Below are 16,649 nucleotides of genomic sequence, written 5' to 3'. Positions count from 1 at the left end.
AAAGACTGTGGGGGAGTTGATTGCGTATGTATGTCTGTGTGTGTGTGTGTGTGTGCATGCACAAACGTCTGAACCTACTCTGAGCTACTCTGAACCTCTACAGGTGGTGGTGAACACAGGGGGGGGGGGGGCAAAGTGAGTATGTCTGTGAATATCTGAGCGAGTGCGTGCTTGTGTGTGTTCCAGTCTGCTGGCACGAAGCCCAAATCCTTACCTGACATTCTGACTTTCGATGCCTCCGCGAGAACCATTGGGGCTCGGAGTTGGACTGCAGACGCAAGACAAAGACAGAAAATAAATCTCTCTGCTTTTACGCACTGCTTCTTTTTTGTTTTATGTGCAGTTTAATTTATGTCACTGTTGCATCTTTCTGGCTCAGGGGTGCCGTAGGACTCACTTTAGGACCAGATGCAGGTTGGCGGAGAGGCGCGGGTCGGTGAACTGCGTGGTTCGGTTGTTGTGGTCGACAAAGTAAACCCTCCCGGTGGCAGTGTTCCGTATCTCCCATCCAGGAGGTAGAGGACCCAGTTCCTCACAGTTCACATTACTCAGATCTCTGAAATGCAGCGAAAGAGCACACATTAGAGGAAGGGTAGGGTGGGACGGGGGACAAGAGAGACAAAGCGCACACACACACGCACACACACACACACACATCAGATTCTAGGTATAAAACATACCTAAGCACTGACTAACTGGACTCAGGCGGACAGCAAGATTCCGAGATGTCTGAGAAATCACTTTTATTCTATTTTTCTTCTTCCTCCCATCTAAATTATTTATTGCTGCCCTGCAACCCCTTTCAGCTGGACTCCATGGAGACGAAAAAAGAGGTTCAGAAATTACAGCAGGCTCGCGATGCTGGCGCTGACTGCTCCGTTTCGCAGGGTGAAAGCCAAAAGGGACCGGAGCCTCACTAAGCGATGAGCGCTTGGCAGCTAAGCCATCTGCTAATGTTGGAGCTGTCTGAGGAGCACCCGGTGAGGTGCGGCGTGACCAATAGCCTCCTATCAAGGGCAATAAAAACATCGTCTATCACTCGTGTACGGATAAAACGCGAGCGGCGGCCAGGTATTATGATATCAGTCATGTTTTATTGATAGCGTCTGGAGTGCAGTAAAGCCTCTCTCTTTGCGCGTGTAGCTCTACGAGCGTGCGTGTTTTTTTTTTTTTTTGGAATATGGTAATCAATAGGACACACATGCCTGACTGAGGATTGCCCCCCGAGCCTCTGGTACTGCTGATTGAGACCCGTGTGCTGTTGGCCATGTGTCCCAGAGCGGGGCCTTTCAGCGTTCGTGCCAGAGGAGCAAATTGCTCAGAGCCCCGTGACACGGGTCTCCTCACGGCGTGTCAGGCGCGTAACCAGCTGCAGGTTTTTACGGCAAAAACTACAAGGGGACCAGGACTAAGAGACCGTGACACGAGTTATGTGTAATGTCAGTTAAGACGGTAAATCCGGGAGGACCGTAAGGAATGATAACGGATCCCAGCGTCTGTGGACAGCCCGATTTCTCACGTGTGCATTTTATTATTCTCGTTTTATGTATTTCTACAGTTTACACGGTGGACAGTAAAAGGAGCAAAACCATACAAAGTTACAGCGGAGACGTCGTCTCCCTGAAGCCGCGGACCCTGTGGCGGACATACCGTGGCACTCTGGGGTCATGCCACGTGCTGACACCCGTCTGAGTGTGGAGGAAGTACACTTGGCCTTGCTGCGTGGTCCTCTGCTCTGTAGGGGGGACATTAAAGTAGGGATTAGTCCATGCGAGATCTTTGGTTATACAATCATGTGAATCCAATTTAAAAACGGAGGGACTACAGCATTGTTGCCGTAACCTTGGGAGCGTCAAAAGTTTGAAAATATATGGAAAACGAAATTGAGTTTAATTCATGTGCCACATGCAGACAGATTGTGTTTATAAGAGAGATCACACAGATGGAGATAAAAGGACTGAGTGAGTAGAGGTCCCGAGAGGCAGCCAGGAGAGGAGGGGGGAGGGGGGGGTGAGAGACAGGGTGAAGAACATTGGAGCGGAAAGGAGAGGAGAGATGGGGTTGTCTGACTTTCGAGTTGGTGAGCTCATTCATCACCGCCTGACAGAGATATTTCCATGAGACGGCCTGCCAGAGAGCTCTCTCTGGCATCCCTTCGGACCTACCGGCCTGCTCTAACATGCATGTACACATAACCCCTCCAAAAGCCCACGCCCGCCCCCGATGAGCGCATATATGTTCGACGCACGGAGGCGATATCTCCTGGCTGGCGCTCGCTAACATGAGGAGAACCCAGAGGCGCCGACAGGTTTTAGCGAGAGATGCCCGAGAATTACAACAAAATAAAATATAGCAAAGAGGACGGAGACGGAGAGAGCGAGAGAGAGACAAGTGTGGCTAGGAGCCTCCTAATCTGAAGGACCGGGAGCAAAGATATGCTTCCCTGGCTCCGGCTCAAAATCTGACGGAAGATTTTTACTGAGAGGATAAACACAACTCCCTTGGGCTTGTGTGTGGAATCGCAGCTTGTGCGTGTGCGTGTGTTTGTGTGTTTGCTTTTACATGAATGCGCCTGATTGTTTGACTGTGTGCAGACAGGAGAACAGAGAGTTGGGGGGGGGGGAGGATGGCTGCCGCCAGCCTTTAACAGCCAGATCAATTCAATTAGATTGTCTAAAATGGAGCCAGTATTTCAGGCTCCTTGCGTGGAAGCTGCAGCGTCATCGGAGCGGGCCGCTGGACCGAACGAGGACACAGATTAGCTGGTTTACTGAGCCCAGTGTTGAGCACGGGAGGGAAGGCAGGAGCGAAGCAATTAACGCAACGGCATCACAACGATGACACGATTCATATCTGGAGAAGAGGTGGCTTTCATAAGAGGATAAAACCCTCCCCAGCATACTCTAGCGCAGTCAGAATATGAAATATTTATCTGTCTGATGAAAGGAAAGGCTCGGCTCTGCAGTATTGATAGCCTAGTGTCGTGGTTTCCAAACTTTCTGTCAAGATGCCCCGTCAGATGAACGCCCCCTTCAACAACACCACCGTCACTCCGCAAAGCACTGAAACTGTGATTGTTTTAAGGAAGGGCTGAGCAATAAGGCCAGATGATGAACGTTCATTCATAAATACAGCACATATAGCTTCCCACTCACCATATCCCTCAGGGAGGTCCGGGGGCGTGTGCAGGTGGGTCCTGCTCATGTAGTTGCGGTGCCTCTGGGAGCGGACCCGTCTCTCCTGGATCCGCTGGTCGCCGTCGACGGGCGGCAACACCGTGGTGGGCGTGGCCCCGTTCGTGCTGACCGGCGTGTTCTCGTCCACGATGCAGCTGAGAGGCCGGCCGGGGCTGGAGTACTCTGACGCAGGCCTGAGGGGGGGGGGGGGGGGGGGGGGGGGGGGCAAGAGGGAACGGAGCAGACCAAGAAGACAAGGTAAGGTAATGGGGTGCAGCAGCCTACGGGACTTTACACACCGGGGCGGTTTTTTTATATGCGAGATATAGGCAGAGCATACTATACACTCCTTCCTTTCACAATAAAAGCTCTAGACATGCACACTATGGAACTGTTCACCAGAGGAAAATTCACTCAGAGCGTTTTGCTTGAAGGAAACTCAATAAAATAGCTTACAGTAGCTTAGGCTGTGCAACACTTGACCTCAGACAGACGGCCAGGTGCTGCTCTGGGTCAATAGGATCCTGGTAGTTGGTCCTCTGGCTGCCTGAATCTATTCCAACCTTATATTCAAAAAGTGCTGCAACTGTCGCACATTTCGTATCGCTGTCGGTATGAATAGTTTTGCATGTGCATGCAGGTATATTGCATTCTCCTGTCATTTATTCGTCAGGCCCCCGGTGTGTGCGGGCCTTTAGAAAAAAAGGAGAACGTCATCTCTACAAACACAAAGCAGCAAATCAATAGGAAGCATTTAGAAAGTCTTTAGGTGCTAACTGGAAAATCCATACAGCGCATCACACAAACAGAGCATCAAAAGCTCGGAGACCGGCTGAGGTCAAGCTTGGTAAGAGCCGATAAAAAGAAGCTAGAGACAGAGACAGAGTGGGGGAAGAGAGGCCTCTATTTCCGCTCTTGTCAGCTCCGTGACTTCCCTGGCTCTTCCACATCATTAAACACCACTGTCTGGAGCAGACTGTCTGACACCTTTGCTGTTTTTTTTTTAGAGGAGCCAACTCTAGTTTTGGACAGACCCCCCCCCCCCCCCCCAGTTTTGGGAGCACTGGGGTCAGAGATGCGGTCTTCCGTCGGCCTGCTGCTGTTTAGGTTTGAGAGGGTCTGGCTCTGAGCTTCTGCGGGCTGCACAGTGTACTCACCTGGTAGGCCTCTCCCACTGTGTGGTGCGTGTGATGTGGTTCAAGTACTGGATTCGCCCGGACGCCGTCGTCCTCTCCTCCCAGCTGGCAGAGGAAACACACACGCACACACACACAGACACAGTGAGCGGACACGCTTACGCAGCCACGGGACCATCTAGCAGCGTTCTGTCTCGCTGCTCCATATCTCACCACATGCAAATATCACACTCCGTATACACCGCGCTCTAAGGCAGCAATAAAAAAAAAGTCCCCCTGAGATGATAAAGACATTTCCCCCGGACTTGCTCACCCATCGGGGAGATCATTGTCAAACAGCCGACTGCAGTCCACCACAGGGCCTCCGGTGCCTATCCGGTCCCTCGACTGCAGGCTCACTGCAGCAACACATGGCAGACAGATGCACGCGCCATTACTAGACAGCAGATCACAGTGCAGGCGCAGATATTTTATCAGAGCACAAAATGGAGCGATATATCTTTATGAGCAACAGGGACGGGGTTTTTATCAGCGGCGTATCCTGGAGGGTCTGGTTAAAGGAAGTTGCATTTTCATCTTTTCCATCTGCAGGGAGGGTCTGGTGTTATGAAATTCAATCCGACATTTTATATGAGGACTGTGATAGCATCGAGCATATGTGCTGTATGTGAATATCAATCAACATGCGGGGAACAAAACAGAACATGGATGCACGTTACGAACTCCATGATTATTACAAGAAGCGTAATAAAAGACGATGAGATCATTTTAAGGAAAATACTGAAATTGCTTTTTAAATGGTCAGCCTTGGCTTTAACCTTGTTTCCTCTGGTGGTTAGTATATACCACCCTCCTTGAATATGTAATATACAGTGAATGCGCAACAACATGGTGCCGCATGGTTTTCGTGTAGCTTCCATTTACTCCCCCATTGAAATGATGGTTTTGCCAAATCTTTTAGGTGCTTCCAAATGCATCCTTGGTTTTGCGTGTCCCTCTGTACTCACCCACTATCTGGCCTCTGACGGTGTCACTGTCACTGGGACTCAGCTTGTTCAAGTCTAGTCTCTGGTCTGTGGGGGGAGAGAGAGAGAGAGAGAGAGAGAGAGAGAGAGAGAGAGAAGGAGGACAAAAAGAAGAGGAAGTGGAGCGCAAAGGAAAAGAGAAAGAGAGATGACAACACGGGACACACGGGAAATGAGAAGGAAGATGAAAGACAGAGCAGAAAAGAGAGGATTCATCAGTGTCAAGAGATTTACATGCACGCTAGCATGTGTTGGGAGGCATTTCTTTCCCTCCTTGGACAAGCCCAATTGCCGTGTATCATTTACATCACTCAGAGTCAATTCCTCTCTCTCTCTCTCTCTCTCTCTCTCTCTCGCTCTCTCATTATCCGTCCCTCATTCTTCTGTCTGCAGACCACAGCTTGGCTTTGCTCTGGAACAGATGGTCCGGTTCGTGGAACAGCCACGGGCTGTAAAAATCTCACCGAGTATCGCTATACAGCGGGCTTCAGTTCAAATGCAGAGGTCAAACATTTGACAAATTTCAGTACAAAGCCGGCACTATTCGGCTCGGTCTTAGCGTGGACATGAACTCCTGCCAAAGTCTGGAAACTCTTTGTCTGAACTTCTTAAAGTCTGCGGAATTTGAGAGTGAGGGAGAGAGAGAGAGAGAGAGAGTGAGGGCGGAAAGCAAGGAGAGAAAAAAAAAAAGAAATGTCCAAGCTGCCTGCAGACATGAGAAATGCCACTATCTGCTCTCTGTTGTCTGGGTGTCATGCAGATCAGCTCAGGATGTCTGTCTAGACTAAACAGGGACCAAAACAAGGCGACGGTCAAACCGTTACAAGGCTGGCCGGAGGAAAACGGAATGTAAGCCGACGTGCGCTCTCTTTGAGACGCATTAGAGTCGATGCAAATGCAGTCATACGAAGAACACTCTGCAATTATGCATAAATGTTACAGTCAACCCAAGACACTCTACAATTATACACAAATGTTTGAGTCAACCCGATGCCCTCTCTACGGCCCCGTGGAGGGGACAAAACTATGCGTAGGAAAAACAAAAGAATGACAAATACTCACGGGGGGGGGGGGGGGCGACCACAACAGAGCGAACACAACAAATCTACGCTTACACTTTAATAGCTCTACAATTATGGATGTCTGCTTGAAATGACCGGTTGTCTAGATCAGCAGACGGAGATAGAGGGAGGTTAGTCACAATGGCATTTTATGTGTGTGTGTGTGTGTGTGTGTGTCTATGGAGGAGACTGAAGGGTAAACTAAGGGGTGAGGAGGAGGCCAGGAGAGAAAGGAAAGGAAATGCAGAGGCAAACCACTCACAGCTGTGGCACAAGGTTCAGGTTTCCTGAGTCGCTCCAGGAAAACAACAGTGTCGGGGGGGCTTCGAGGAAACGCGGTGGGATTCTTCCCCCCCCCCGTTTCTTCCCAGAGGCGAGCAGGTACCAGCTCACCACGCCGGGAGATCACTCGCAGACCGCTTTGTCAAAAGCTAGAACTGTCTGGCACTGCTTTGACCGGGAGCCATTTACCATTTAGTGTTGACCCCTCGCTCACACACAGGTCTGGCCTCTGTCAGACCTAGTGAGGGGGGACGGGACACTACGCTATGTTCTGTCACGTAGGCCTGACAGCAGCACTGTGGTATTAATAACGTCTGCAGGTAAACGCCCGGCCTGATGGATTACAGCCTCATTTTCACATTAGGCCCCGAATAACTGCATTTAATAATTCAAGAGTTACTCTCCAACCCAGTAGAGAGAATAATGAACAAAGTCGATTCAACGATAAATATATAGCTCACAACATTATCTGTGCTGCAACTGTACGACAAGAATTTAATTTTCAGAACAAGACAAAAGAACCTCCGGGATAAAAGTGTCTGGACGTCAGCACTGCATCACAGCTGACATCAGTACAATAACACACAGTGCTGTAAAACAACGTCTTTGGAGTCAACCGGCACAAATACATTTCAGTCAGTTGCCTGAAGAAAAAATATGATTACAGCATTTTATCCTATCAAACTTTTCTATGCACAGATCCAAAAGCAGGGCAATATGATATGACACAAACTTTGATCAATTCACTGTATTTAAGAGTTAAAAGTACCCCGTGGAGTTTTCTCGTACACAAACAATCCAAACCATCAGGGTCCGCGGGTCACGGTCCGGTGCAAACAGCCGATTTCAGAATACTCGGTATGTAGGTTGATGCACGTAATGTGTAACCAAAGTTCACAAGCACGATATCAAAGCCATACGGTGCTTTGAATGTTTAAATAAAGCTATGGTGGAACTAATTAAAACACTGCTAATGTTGTAAACTCCTCCAGGCTTTATTTTTTTATTATACTATATATTTTGGTGTTTTCAATTTGATGGCATAATAGATGCTTTTCAGTGTTATCGTATCTTATATCCTGTTGCCTTTTGTATAAGCGTTTGTTCAGTGTGTTTCGAAAGGTTTCTTATTTCTATAAAGAAAATAGATTATTAAAGTTGCCAGTGGAGAAAATGTCACCTCAGTGACCAGCAGGAGGATTGTGTCGTCTTTGTCACTTACAAAACTGTCTGTTCAAAATAAATGAAAACAAACGTTAACGTTTTTTTTGTTTTGTTTTTTTCGCCGTACCAAAACCAAACTGGCACCGAACCATGACTCCTTAACCGGGGTATGAACATAAACGTGACTTCTGTGTACAGTTGCACCCCTTCAAACAAATGTTATGTGAATTCAGGGTTAATCGCCAAAACACATCGTTTGCATCCTTGAGGCTTGACAAACGTATTGAATGATTTCCTTCCTCCTAAAAAGTTTGCATACTGTGACGTTTTAAAACATTTTTGAAACGTGCATATTTACATTTTTCACTGTCCTGGTTGGTGCATTTTTGTCTTTCTTTGCATGTTACCGCGGAATAGTGTAGAACTAGAAGCAGGGCTGGGTCGCAGGTGCACGTCTGTCTTTGTGCACCCTACGAACCAAACGGGGACCCGCATGTAAATCCATTGTTCCTTCAGTGCTACTAGTGGTCAAAAACTCCACAGGGTACCTTTAATATGCAACACATGGCTCCTTCCACTAGTGAGCAGAGTCCCATTCAACTTAGAGATTTATAAAGAAAGTAAGAAAAGGAGTACTGACACTTACAGCCTGTGTCTTTAAGGCGGTTGATGGCGTTGGACAGAAGGCGGACACAGCCCAGGAACCCAGCCCCTTGCTTCTTGTGAATCTTCTTGTGATTCCACACGCTGATGGTGATGGAGTCAGATTTTCCGATGTATCTGAGGGGAAAGCGGGAGGGAAACATAATTAAGATCCAATAATGCCTCACACATAATTGCTCATCTAATTTTTAAGAGGTGCAACGTGTCGACTAGAGTCTCGCTCAGGATGTCCCCAGCAGAGACACATCCGCCACACAGAGGCTAGCACATGACCCGTTACAAGACACGGTCGGGACATGGAGGCGGAAGCGGAAGAGGAAGGCGGGGTGGCTGAGAGGGATTTTCCAGCTAGCGTATGTGAACGTGTGAATCTGAGCCCGAGCGTCTGCGTATGAGACGGAGCACCGTGTGCAGACTGCGATCCTGTGAATCATTTATTCACAGCAGCCCGCCACACATATCAGGAGGAGTCAGAGAGGAGACGTGCAGTACAGAGATGACATGAAATTTAGCTACAGTGCAACCATGAAAATATTTAAAGATAATCTGTCAAACGGTGAAAAAAGTGTCTACGTTTGTTCTACAAAAAGGCTTTTTAAAATTTTGGCTAAAACCAAGTTCAGCTCTCGAGGCCCTTTTTGGTTTGTGTTTGAAAAAGTGACACTTTAAGAAAAACGAAGGCAACTATTTCTCCCTAATTTATGAAAAGCACAAATGACAAGCTTGATTATACCAGCTTAATTAGAAAATGTAATTGGGTATAAACAGTCATCAATCATGCTGTAAAACAGGGAGGGTTGTAATATAACTCATGGGTTGTTTGCCTCTGAGTAAACTATTTTGAAGCAGTTCAGGAGACGTTTGTTGACTATACTGTAAACAATGCTGCATTCACATCTGCTGGAAACATCACAGTATGTCCTCCATGATTCTACGTTCTTAACTGAAGACGTTGAGGATAAGCATCACATAGTGAGAGGAAGCGCTCAATCAATAAATGCAGAACGAAAGATAACAAGACTAAGTTTACAGCACTGCTAGCTGCACATGGGCAGAGTGGTGCTTTGAGCTACAGGCTAATGTCAACATGCTAAGATGCTCAGTGCTAACAAGCTGACGTGAAGCAGGTGTAATGTTGACCATGAGTTTAGCGTGTTAGCATGCTAACATTTGCCAATTAGCGCTAAACACAAAGTGCAGCTGAGGCTGATGGGAATGTCATACATTTTGCAGGTATTTGGTCCTAAACCAAAGTATTGGACAATTTCAATTTGACCTTATTATGACGCTAGATAAAAAAAAAAGGAACATAAATGTTAGAATGAAATGTAACAGAAACCAAATAGGAATTGAACGGACATCGAACTGTTTTCCATTGTCATTATAAAAGAAAATGGTGAATGTTGTCAGTCGCTATTGTGACAACATACATCAGTGGGGCCATAAAGTGTCATCGCCACAAAGACAGCGGATGCAGCTCCGTAGACAGATGGCTAGCTAGCTAGCTAGGTTTTTTAACTCATGGCGGTGTTAGCAAGCTAGCTAACCAGCCAGCTGTGCACTAGTTAGCTACCTAGCGTGCTAATTCCACCATGCTTTGATGAGACACTGGTTACACAAAATAAGCCAAATAAAGTTCCCACTCATCTGGCATGTGCCTCACTACGCTGTGACAGTGTGTGGGTGAAGTACTCTCTACTCTGGCTCTCGTCGGTTTAGTGTAAACACATAAAAATGGCCGCCGCTTTGACCATCATGCTATGTTGGAATGCCTGTCCTACTCCTACTCTATTTCTATGTGTCAACATCATGGCAGCACAAGAGGAAAAGTCAAGGCATCGCTTAAGTCAGTAGGCTCCATCTTCTGGGGAGCATGAATGTCTGTATGACAAACAAGTGATGTGCCAGTGAAGACCATGGTCAGGTAACTTTGTTATGTACAGACAGCCAAAGATGTGTAGGGAATGAGATGAGACAGAGTGATCATTTCCTGACTGCCTGTGTCTACCTCGTCTTTCCTTCTCCCTGAGTGTCAGGCAAGGCCGCGGATGTGTTAATATCTCACCATGTGAACCTGTTGTGGCACATCTGCTCGGGTGGGCTCCCTCCTTCAGTCTAAAACTAATCATCTGTACGGTTCGCAGAACTGCATCCCACTGTAATTATCATGCTGCTTACCGAAAGGGATATGAAACAATGGGGCTGTGAGTAAGACGTCTGGACATTTTGAGTCCATGCCAAATGCCTGTCTGGGGTGCGATGTGAGAGAGAGCTGCAATGTCAGACAGACGTGACGGGAGGGAAGTATTACAACCAAACCCCATTCATCTGGATCACCCTCCACGTAATAAAATTCATTAGTCTGGCTAAGATTTTTAATACCAGTCATAGGCAATAGCACACACACACACACACACACACACACACACACACACACACACACACACACACACACACACACACACACACACACACACACACACACACACACACACACACACACACACACACACACACACACACACACACACACACACACACAAGACAATGGGAAAATTGCAATAAAAAGGGAAAAAAGCAGCAGATTTAAAGAGTCAGATGTGCTTTCTAAATGCATCCTTTTATATGGCAGACTGCATTCATACAAGAGGCATCTTTGGCACAGATTTACTAGCCTTGTCCTGCAAGTTACTGCCGAGAACATATGGTCAAAGTGAAAGAAAAACATTACAGCAACACTAAAGTCAAAATCCGAGATACAAGCGGCACAAAACCAACATTCACTACATGGGACTGGAGTCTGCTGATGTTCTCGAATTGATCGACAGATCTCTTACGCTCTCCTTATTTCAGTAAATAGTAACACTAAGGATCTAGTAAAGCTATTAATGGCGGTGCTGGTTAACCGGGTGCTTCCAAAGCAATTCAGCTTGGATGGTGGGAGGAAAATGGATGGCTGCATGGGCGTAAATAATTTGAGTCTTAACTCTGTACTTAACATTGCAGATGTATAATTTAATAATGCCGTATTTGAAGGACTCTTAACTAACCAAAAGTGATTGAGCGCACACTGGAGAAAAAACTGCTTGAAAACACTTCGTGACACTATGAAGATGAAGGTTCTCGAAAAACATTACATTACTACTAATCGCCGTGTCCTCCTCTACAAATTGTCAACAGGAGTGGTTGTTATTCTAATGTTTCATTAATTACAACCATATCCCGATTGTCTGTTTTAGTGCGAGAGGCGGGGCGGGGCAGCCAGATAGACTGTCTGGTGTCCCGACATCCTGTAACAGGGCCGTAGGGTCACAGTTCACGGGCTAGTCTGCCGGCTGTGAAACCCCGGACACACAGACACGCACAGCATTACACTTTCAAATCATCACACACACACAATTAAACGGAAAACAGGAGTCCCTGCCAACAGCGTTAACGCACTAGGCTGCAGTCAGAACACCAGGTGTTTGCGGGCCCCGCTTTAATAAGTGTGAGCCGGGGCCAGACGGCTCTCTAGCCCGTTCATTTAAAAACACAGCACCTGAGAGTCCTTCTGCCGGCCATGACGATAAACACTGCAGACAGTAAAGGGGGTGCGCTGACGTTAAACTGGCAGAGAAACGGCAGCCATTTGCACATAAACTCCAGTCAGCTACGTCTGCGCTGCTCCTGGGACAAATTAGAGCGGAGAAGCTGAGGTGAGCCACGAGTCCGTGCTCTCTCCTCTCCATCGATCCATCTTTGAAGGTGCGCGCACACACACACACACGTGTGACTTTTTCCCCGACTTGTCAAATGTGACATGAGCAGCTAATTTAACAGCCTTGTAGCGAGAGGGTCCTGTCTCCCCAGCAACCAACCAAACAAACGGAGACATGTGCTTCCTCTCGCTCGTTGGCTACGCACGGCGGTTGGATAAACACCGGGGCGAATACTGGAAACTTTCACTCTCACATTTTCACTCACGCGCTCCCGGCTCTGTTTTTTTTTTTTTTCCTCCAGGTTACCTACGCGGGACAAACCATCTTTGGGAAAAGGCAATCAGAGTACAACAAGACATGCACGTGGTTCAGCCAATGGAAGAAAATACTGTTGGAGACACCACCCCCCTCCTCTTTGGTCTCTCTAAACACCGCTCAGACGTTTTTAAGTCTCTTTGCTGGTGCTGAAGGGTTATGTCATTACATAATACCTGGATAAGTGAGAGACCAGATGCAAGAGCTGTTTACATCTGTTACTGTTTAGGTCCCGTTAATGACACTTCTCGGTGTGTTCACTCATTGGGTTAAATAAAGAAAGACGTACACAATTGTGAAGCATTGTAATGGCCCCCGAGCAAGGGGGCCTCAAACTGCTGTTTGTAATCAGATTAAGTCTTTAGGAAGGTGGGAGGTATTCAAATAAACCGAGAAGGAATCAGATTTCTTTTTTTTTTGTCTTTGAAAAACGATGTGAGGGATGAGTTGTGTTGAATGTGTCTGGGACTCACAGGTCATAGTGTTGATTCCACTTGGGGTCGAGTGTGTTCCTCACGGTGTCTGTGGAGTGGCATTGCCCCGAGCCGTCCACGACGACCTTGGCAAAGGGATCGGGGAGGCCTGCGGGGGAGAGAAGGGAAACACAACGACCGCGCTCAGCCACACTCAATAATGAATAACGGATATCAAACAATTTAACAAGACACCAGCGACGACGTAAACGCAGCGGTGTGAGCTGGCTGCATGGCAGATGGTGATGAACTCAACCGACACAGATGCTGTGGTGTCTACAACACTGCTGTGGGACACTGTTTACTTTCAGACTTTACTTGATGTAAAGTATAGATGTGCATGACTAAAGCTGCATTGAATTTTTTTTTGCAACTTTTGAAAAAGGTTCATCTGGCATCAGCCTTTAAAGTTGCCGTTCTTAGTCACCTTTTACTTTGAGTAATTAAAATACTCTGCTTCCTGTTCATCAGCCCGTCTATGCGAGTGCCGTCTCCTGCAGCCTCCACCTCATTATGTTGTTGAGCTGCGTGTTGCCTTCAGCTCCGGTGCTCATGTAGCTCTGTGGAATGTCTCCTCCCGGGTCTTCACAAAGTTCCTTTTTTGTTTTTCTTTCAGGTTCATCTGCTTCGTTGTCGGTTTGATCGAATCGCACATTCGCTTGTGACGTGGACCGGCGAGTAGAACTTTTCAACGCGCAGTGAAACAACTTAATTTGCTTCACCATTGTCTCTAAAAGAGATGACTGTGCGCACGCGACATTTACATAGCACTAATGCAACAAATATCTAAAATGAATATATTTTGGGGTACACCGTTTTTTTCCCTCTATGTACCAACTTTTTGTGTTTCTCTCAATAAAGCACCACGTGATTATTGCTTCTTCTATGAGCAGATGAATTGATCAGAAAAAAACTATTAGCTCTTAGCTTGATGAATGATTACTTAAGTTATCAGGAGGAATACCAAACGTTTGTAACATACGGTTTGAGTTGGCCTCCAGTATCGTGTAGAGGCGTTTGCTTTGCTCGGTTTCACATTTTTAGAAACAGAATCATTGACACAAACGTGTCTATATATTGACAAAACAGACAAGCACATAATGGATTTAGTTCACAAATAACACACACACACACGCACGCACGCACGCCACGCACACACACGCAGGCACACACACGGTTTCAGTGCCGCCCTCCACCAACTCCCTCGCTGAATGTTTGCTCAGCTCCGGAGCGCTGGAATGGCAGGAATGGGCACCACAGAAACCACCTGAGCGAGCAGAAGACCTTTACATGCTCACTCACCATGACAGCCGGACCCAAACACACCCAAACACTCACGACACTGAAGACACACACGCACACACATGAGTTACAAAGTCTTTAGTGGAGAAAATCAAACGGGTGTTTTAATGCAAAGTGGCTGCAACAGATGGTTGTCCAAAAAGGAAATGTACGCACTGCAGGTTAGTGACATTTTGCAAAAACGTTGTCATAGATACAGTATGTCAGGAATTACAATTGAGTCTTGGTCTGCTTGTTTGAAGTTAAAGTAATTGGGCACAATGTAGACAACTCTCCTGCTTCCAAGGACTCGGTTGAAACGGCTAAACATGTAGATCCTCGTGTGCCGTTGAAGGAAGGCTTCAGCCAAACTTCATCAGTGACCCACGTTTCTTTACAGTGCACCCATCATACACCCACAGACACACACAGGTTCATCACAAACAGCTGTGATCTGCAGATACTTACGGAAGAAGTCCTTCTTCACCAGGTTTTTGGCACAGAGGACTGAAAGAGAGAAAGAAAGGAAGAGTTGAGCGTTAATTCAACATTGAAATAAATCAAAAGCAGTTGGTCAGGGGATTTATTTTTTTTAGTAATTGGGAGTTTTTACAGTGTATGTTAGAAGAGCGGCGGGGATGTGCATGGGTAGGCTGCAGGAAATGATTCGTCTAGTTCAGGATTCAAGTACGAAAACAACCGCACTGCAGCCAACTTTGGTGCAGATTACACAAAACCGTCTCTTGGCCACAATTAGACCTCCGTCAGCAAAAGCAGAGGAAGCGACACCGTAACAATACGTTTACAGCAATCAACACTTATTGTATCCATAGAATAAAAAAACACTTGAACATAAAAAGTGTCACTCATTTCAAAATGTAGCCTTTAAACTACAGCGATGGGAGATGTTGCGTCTCTCGTTCTCCTTCCCAAAGCAGCCTGAGGTTGACCCTGTTGAGGGAGGCGGTTGCCGTGGTGATGAGGCACTTACACCTCCTCCTGTGTCTGTGTGTGTGTGTGTGTGTGTGTGTGTGTGTGTGTGTGGACGGATGAGGAAGCTCCGTCACCACCTGGGCGTCTGGAGCTACAGCTACAGCCTGTGAGGCACATTAGAAATACAGTTTTGGCTCATATCTGAGGAGCAGACACTAACTGGTCTGGATGCTGATGGGCTGTGCATCTATCGACCCGAGTCTTCGAGCTTGTTCAGCTTTTCTAGGCTGTTTATGTCGTGTTGAATGGCAGACGTTCAATACAAAATTCACCATGTAACTACACAAAAAATACCAGATATGTATTAAGTTGTTAACCGTTTTCTTAAACAGTGGTGGATTAGTCGACTCCCGAATGATTGTATTCGCCACAGATTGCATCCACACACACAACATTGGCCGTGACATGTCGAGCTTGTTTTTGCTCGTGTAATAGCAGAGCGCTCTAAAGATGACAGCTGCACTGTGACAGGCGTCATGTTGCCACATGAGCTCATTTCACACCTTTCACAGGCGTCTAGTCCAGCTCCAGCTCCGGATGTACCGACACGATGAGAAGTCAATCCATTGACTGCAAGAACGACAAGTGGTACCTATATCTGACGATTGATTGATCTTTAGAGTCGTTTTTTTGACACTTTGTTTTGTGTGAGAGTAAAGGGAATCTCTTCGCCAAACAAGCAATATGAACATTAGTTTGTGATTGTTTTACCAAACGAGTGATTGAAGACCGCAGGATGATGAAAACATCCGTCCCCTCATGTGCAGGTTGGAGTGCTCAGACTTTACATCGCTAAAACAAATAGACAAAGGCACACTTAAGCCATTCGATCTGCGGCCACTGCCAATTCATCTGCACCCCCCCCCCCCCCCCCCCATCACCCTGAATCACTTTAGGTCTGAGCTGAAACAATTTTTTGGAGGAGGACGGACTTTGAGTATTAAAATATACAAGAACATAGAACATGCTCGACAGATGAGGAAGAATTTCTTCCCGCAAACATCGCTGGGAATGTGTTACGTCCCAGTGAAACCCACCTCGTTTCTAAACATCTGGAATGCATCGCTTCCTGAACACACAGACGAGCATGCGCATGTACACGCGCACACGCACACGCCCAGCCCCCTTGAGACAACACGTTCTCCAACTCCTCCGAGGCACGGATGAATATGTGTGCACGTACATATGTGCGAGCGTCGAGGAGGCGAATGAGGTGCCGTGTGAAGGTAACAGCAGGTGACAGTTGTCTTTGTTGTTTCCACGATGCGTCTGCCCACACGCCACAGACAACATGTGCCTAATTTACCCCCCAAAAAAAGGAGCTTGACAGGGATTTGATGGTGTTTCCAGAGGAACATTGAGCACTATGTTCCCTAGTC

General features: G+C 47.0%; 1 protein-coding gene across 1 annotated transcript in view; it reads right to left on the bottom strand.

Moving 5' to 3' along the window:
* smurf2 (SMAD specific E3 ubiquitin protein ligase 2) overlaps window positions 1-16,649 on the bottom strand; it is a 43,899-nt gene that overhangs the window by 12,087 nt on the left and 15,163 nt on the right. The window contains exons 2-10 of the mRNA XM_079177367.1: window positions 14,746-14,784; window positions 12,997-13,105; window positions 8,491-8,624; window positions 5,320-5,385; window positions 4,626-4,710; window positions 4,334-4,417; window positions 3,156-3,370; window positions 1,651-1,735; window positions 398-556 (exon numbers count right to left, since the gene is read on the bottom strand). Of these exons, the coding sequence (XP_079033493.1) occupies window positions 398-556; window positions 1,651-1,735; window positions 3,156-3,370; window positions 4,334-4,417; window positions 4,626-4,710; window positions 5,320-5,385; window positions 8,491-8,624; window positions 12,997-13,105; window positions 14,746-14,784 (976 nt within the window). The remainder of the gene's footprint in view (window positions 1-397; window positions 557-1,650; window positions 1,736-3,155; window positions 3,371-4,333; window positions 4,418-4,625; window positions 4,711-5,319; window positions 5,386-8,490; window positions 8,625-12,996; window positions 13,106-14,745; window positions 14,785-16,649) is intronic.

This window comes from Pholis gunnellus (assembly GCF_910591455.1).
Source record: "Pholis gunnellus genome assembly, chromosome: 17".
Lineage (NCBI taxonomy): Eukaryota > Metazoa > Chordata > Actinopteri > Perciformes > Pholidae > Pholis > Pholis gunnellus.
The sequence above is the reverse complement of the archived record's forward strand: the minus strand, read 5'-3'. Positions and strand labels throughout refer to the sequence as shown.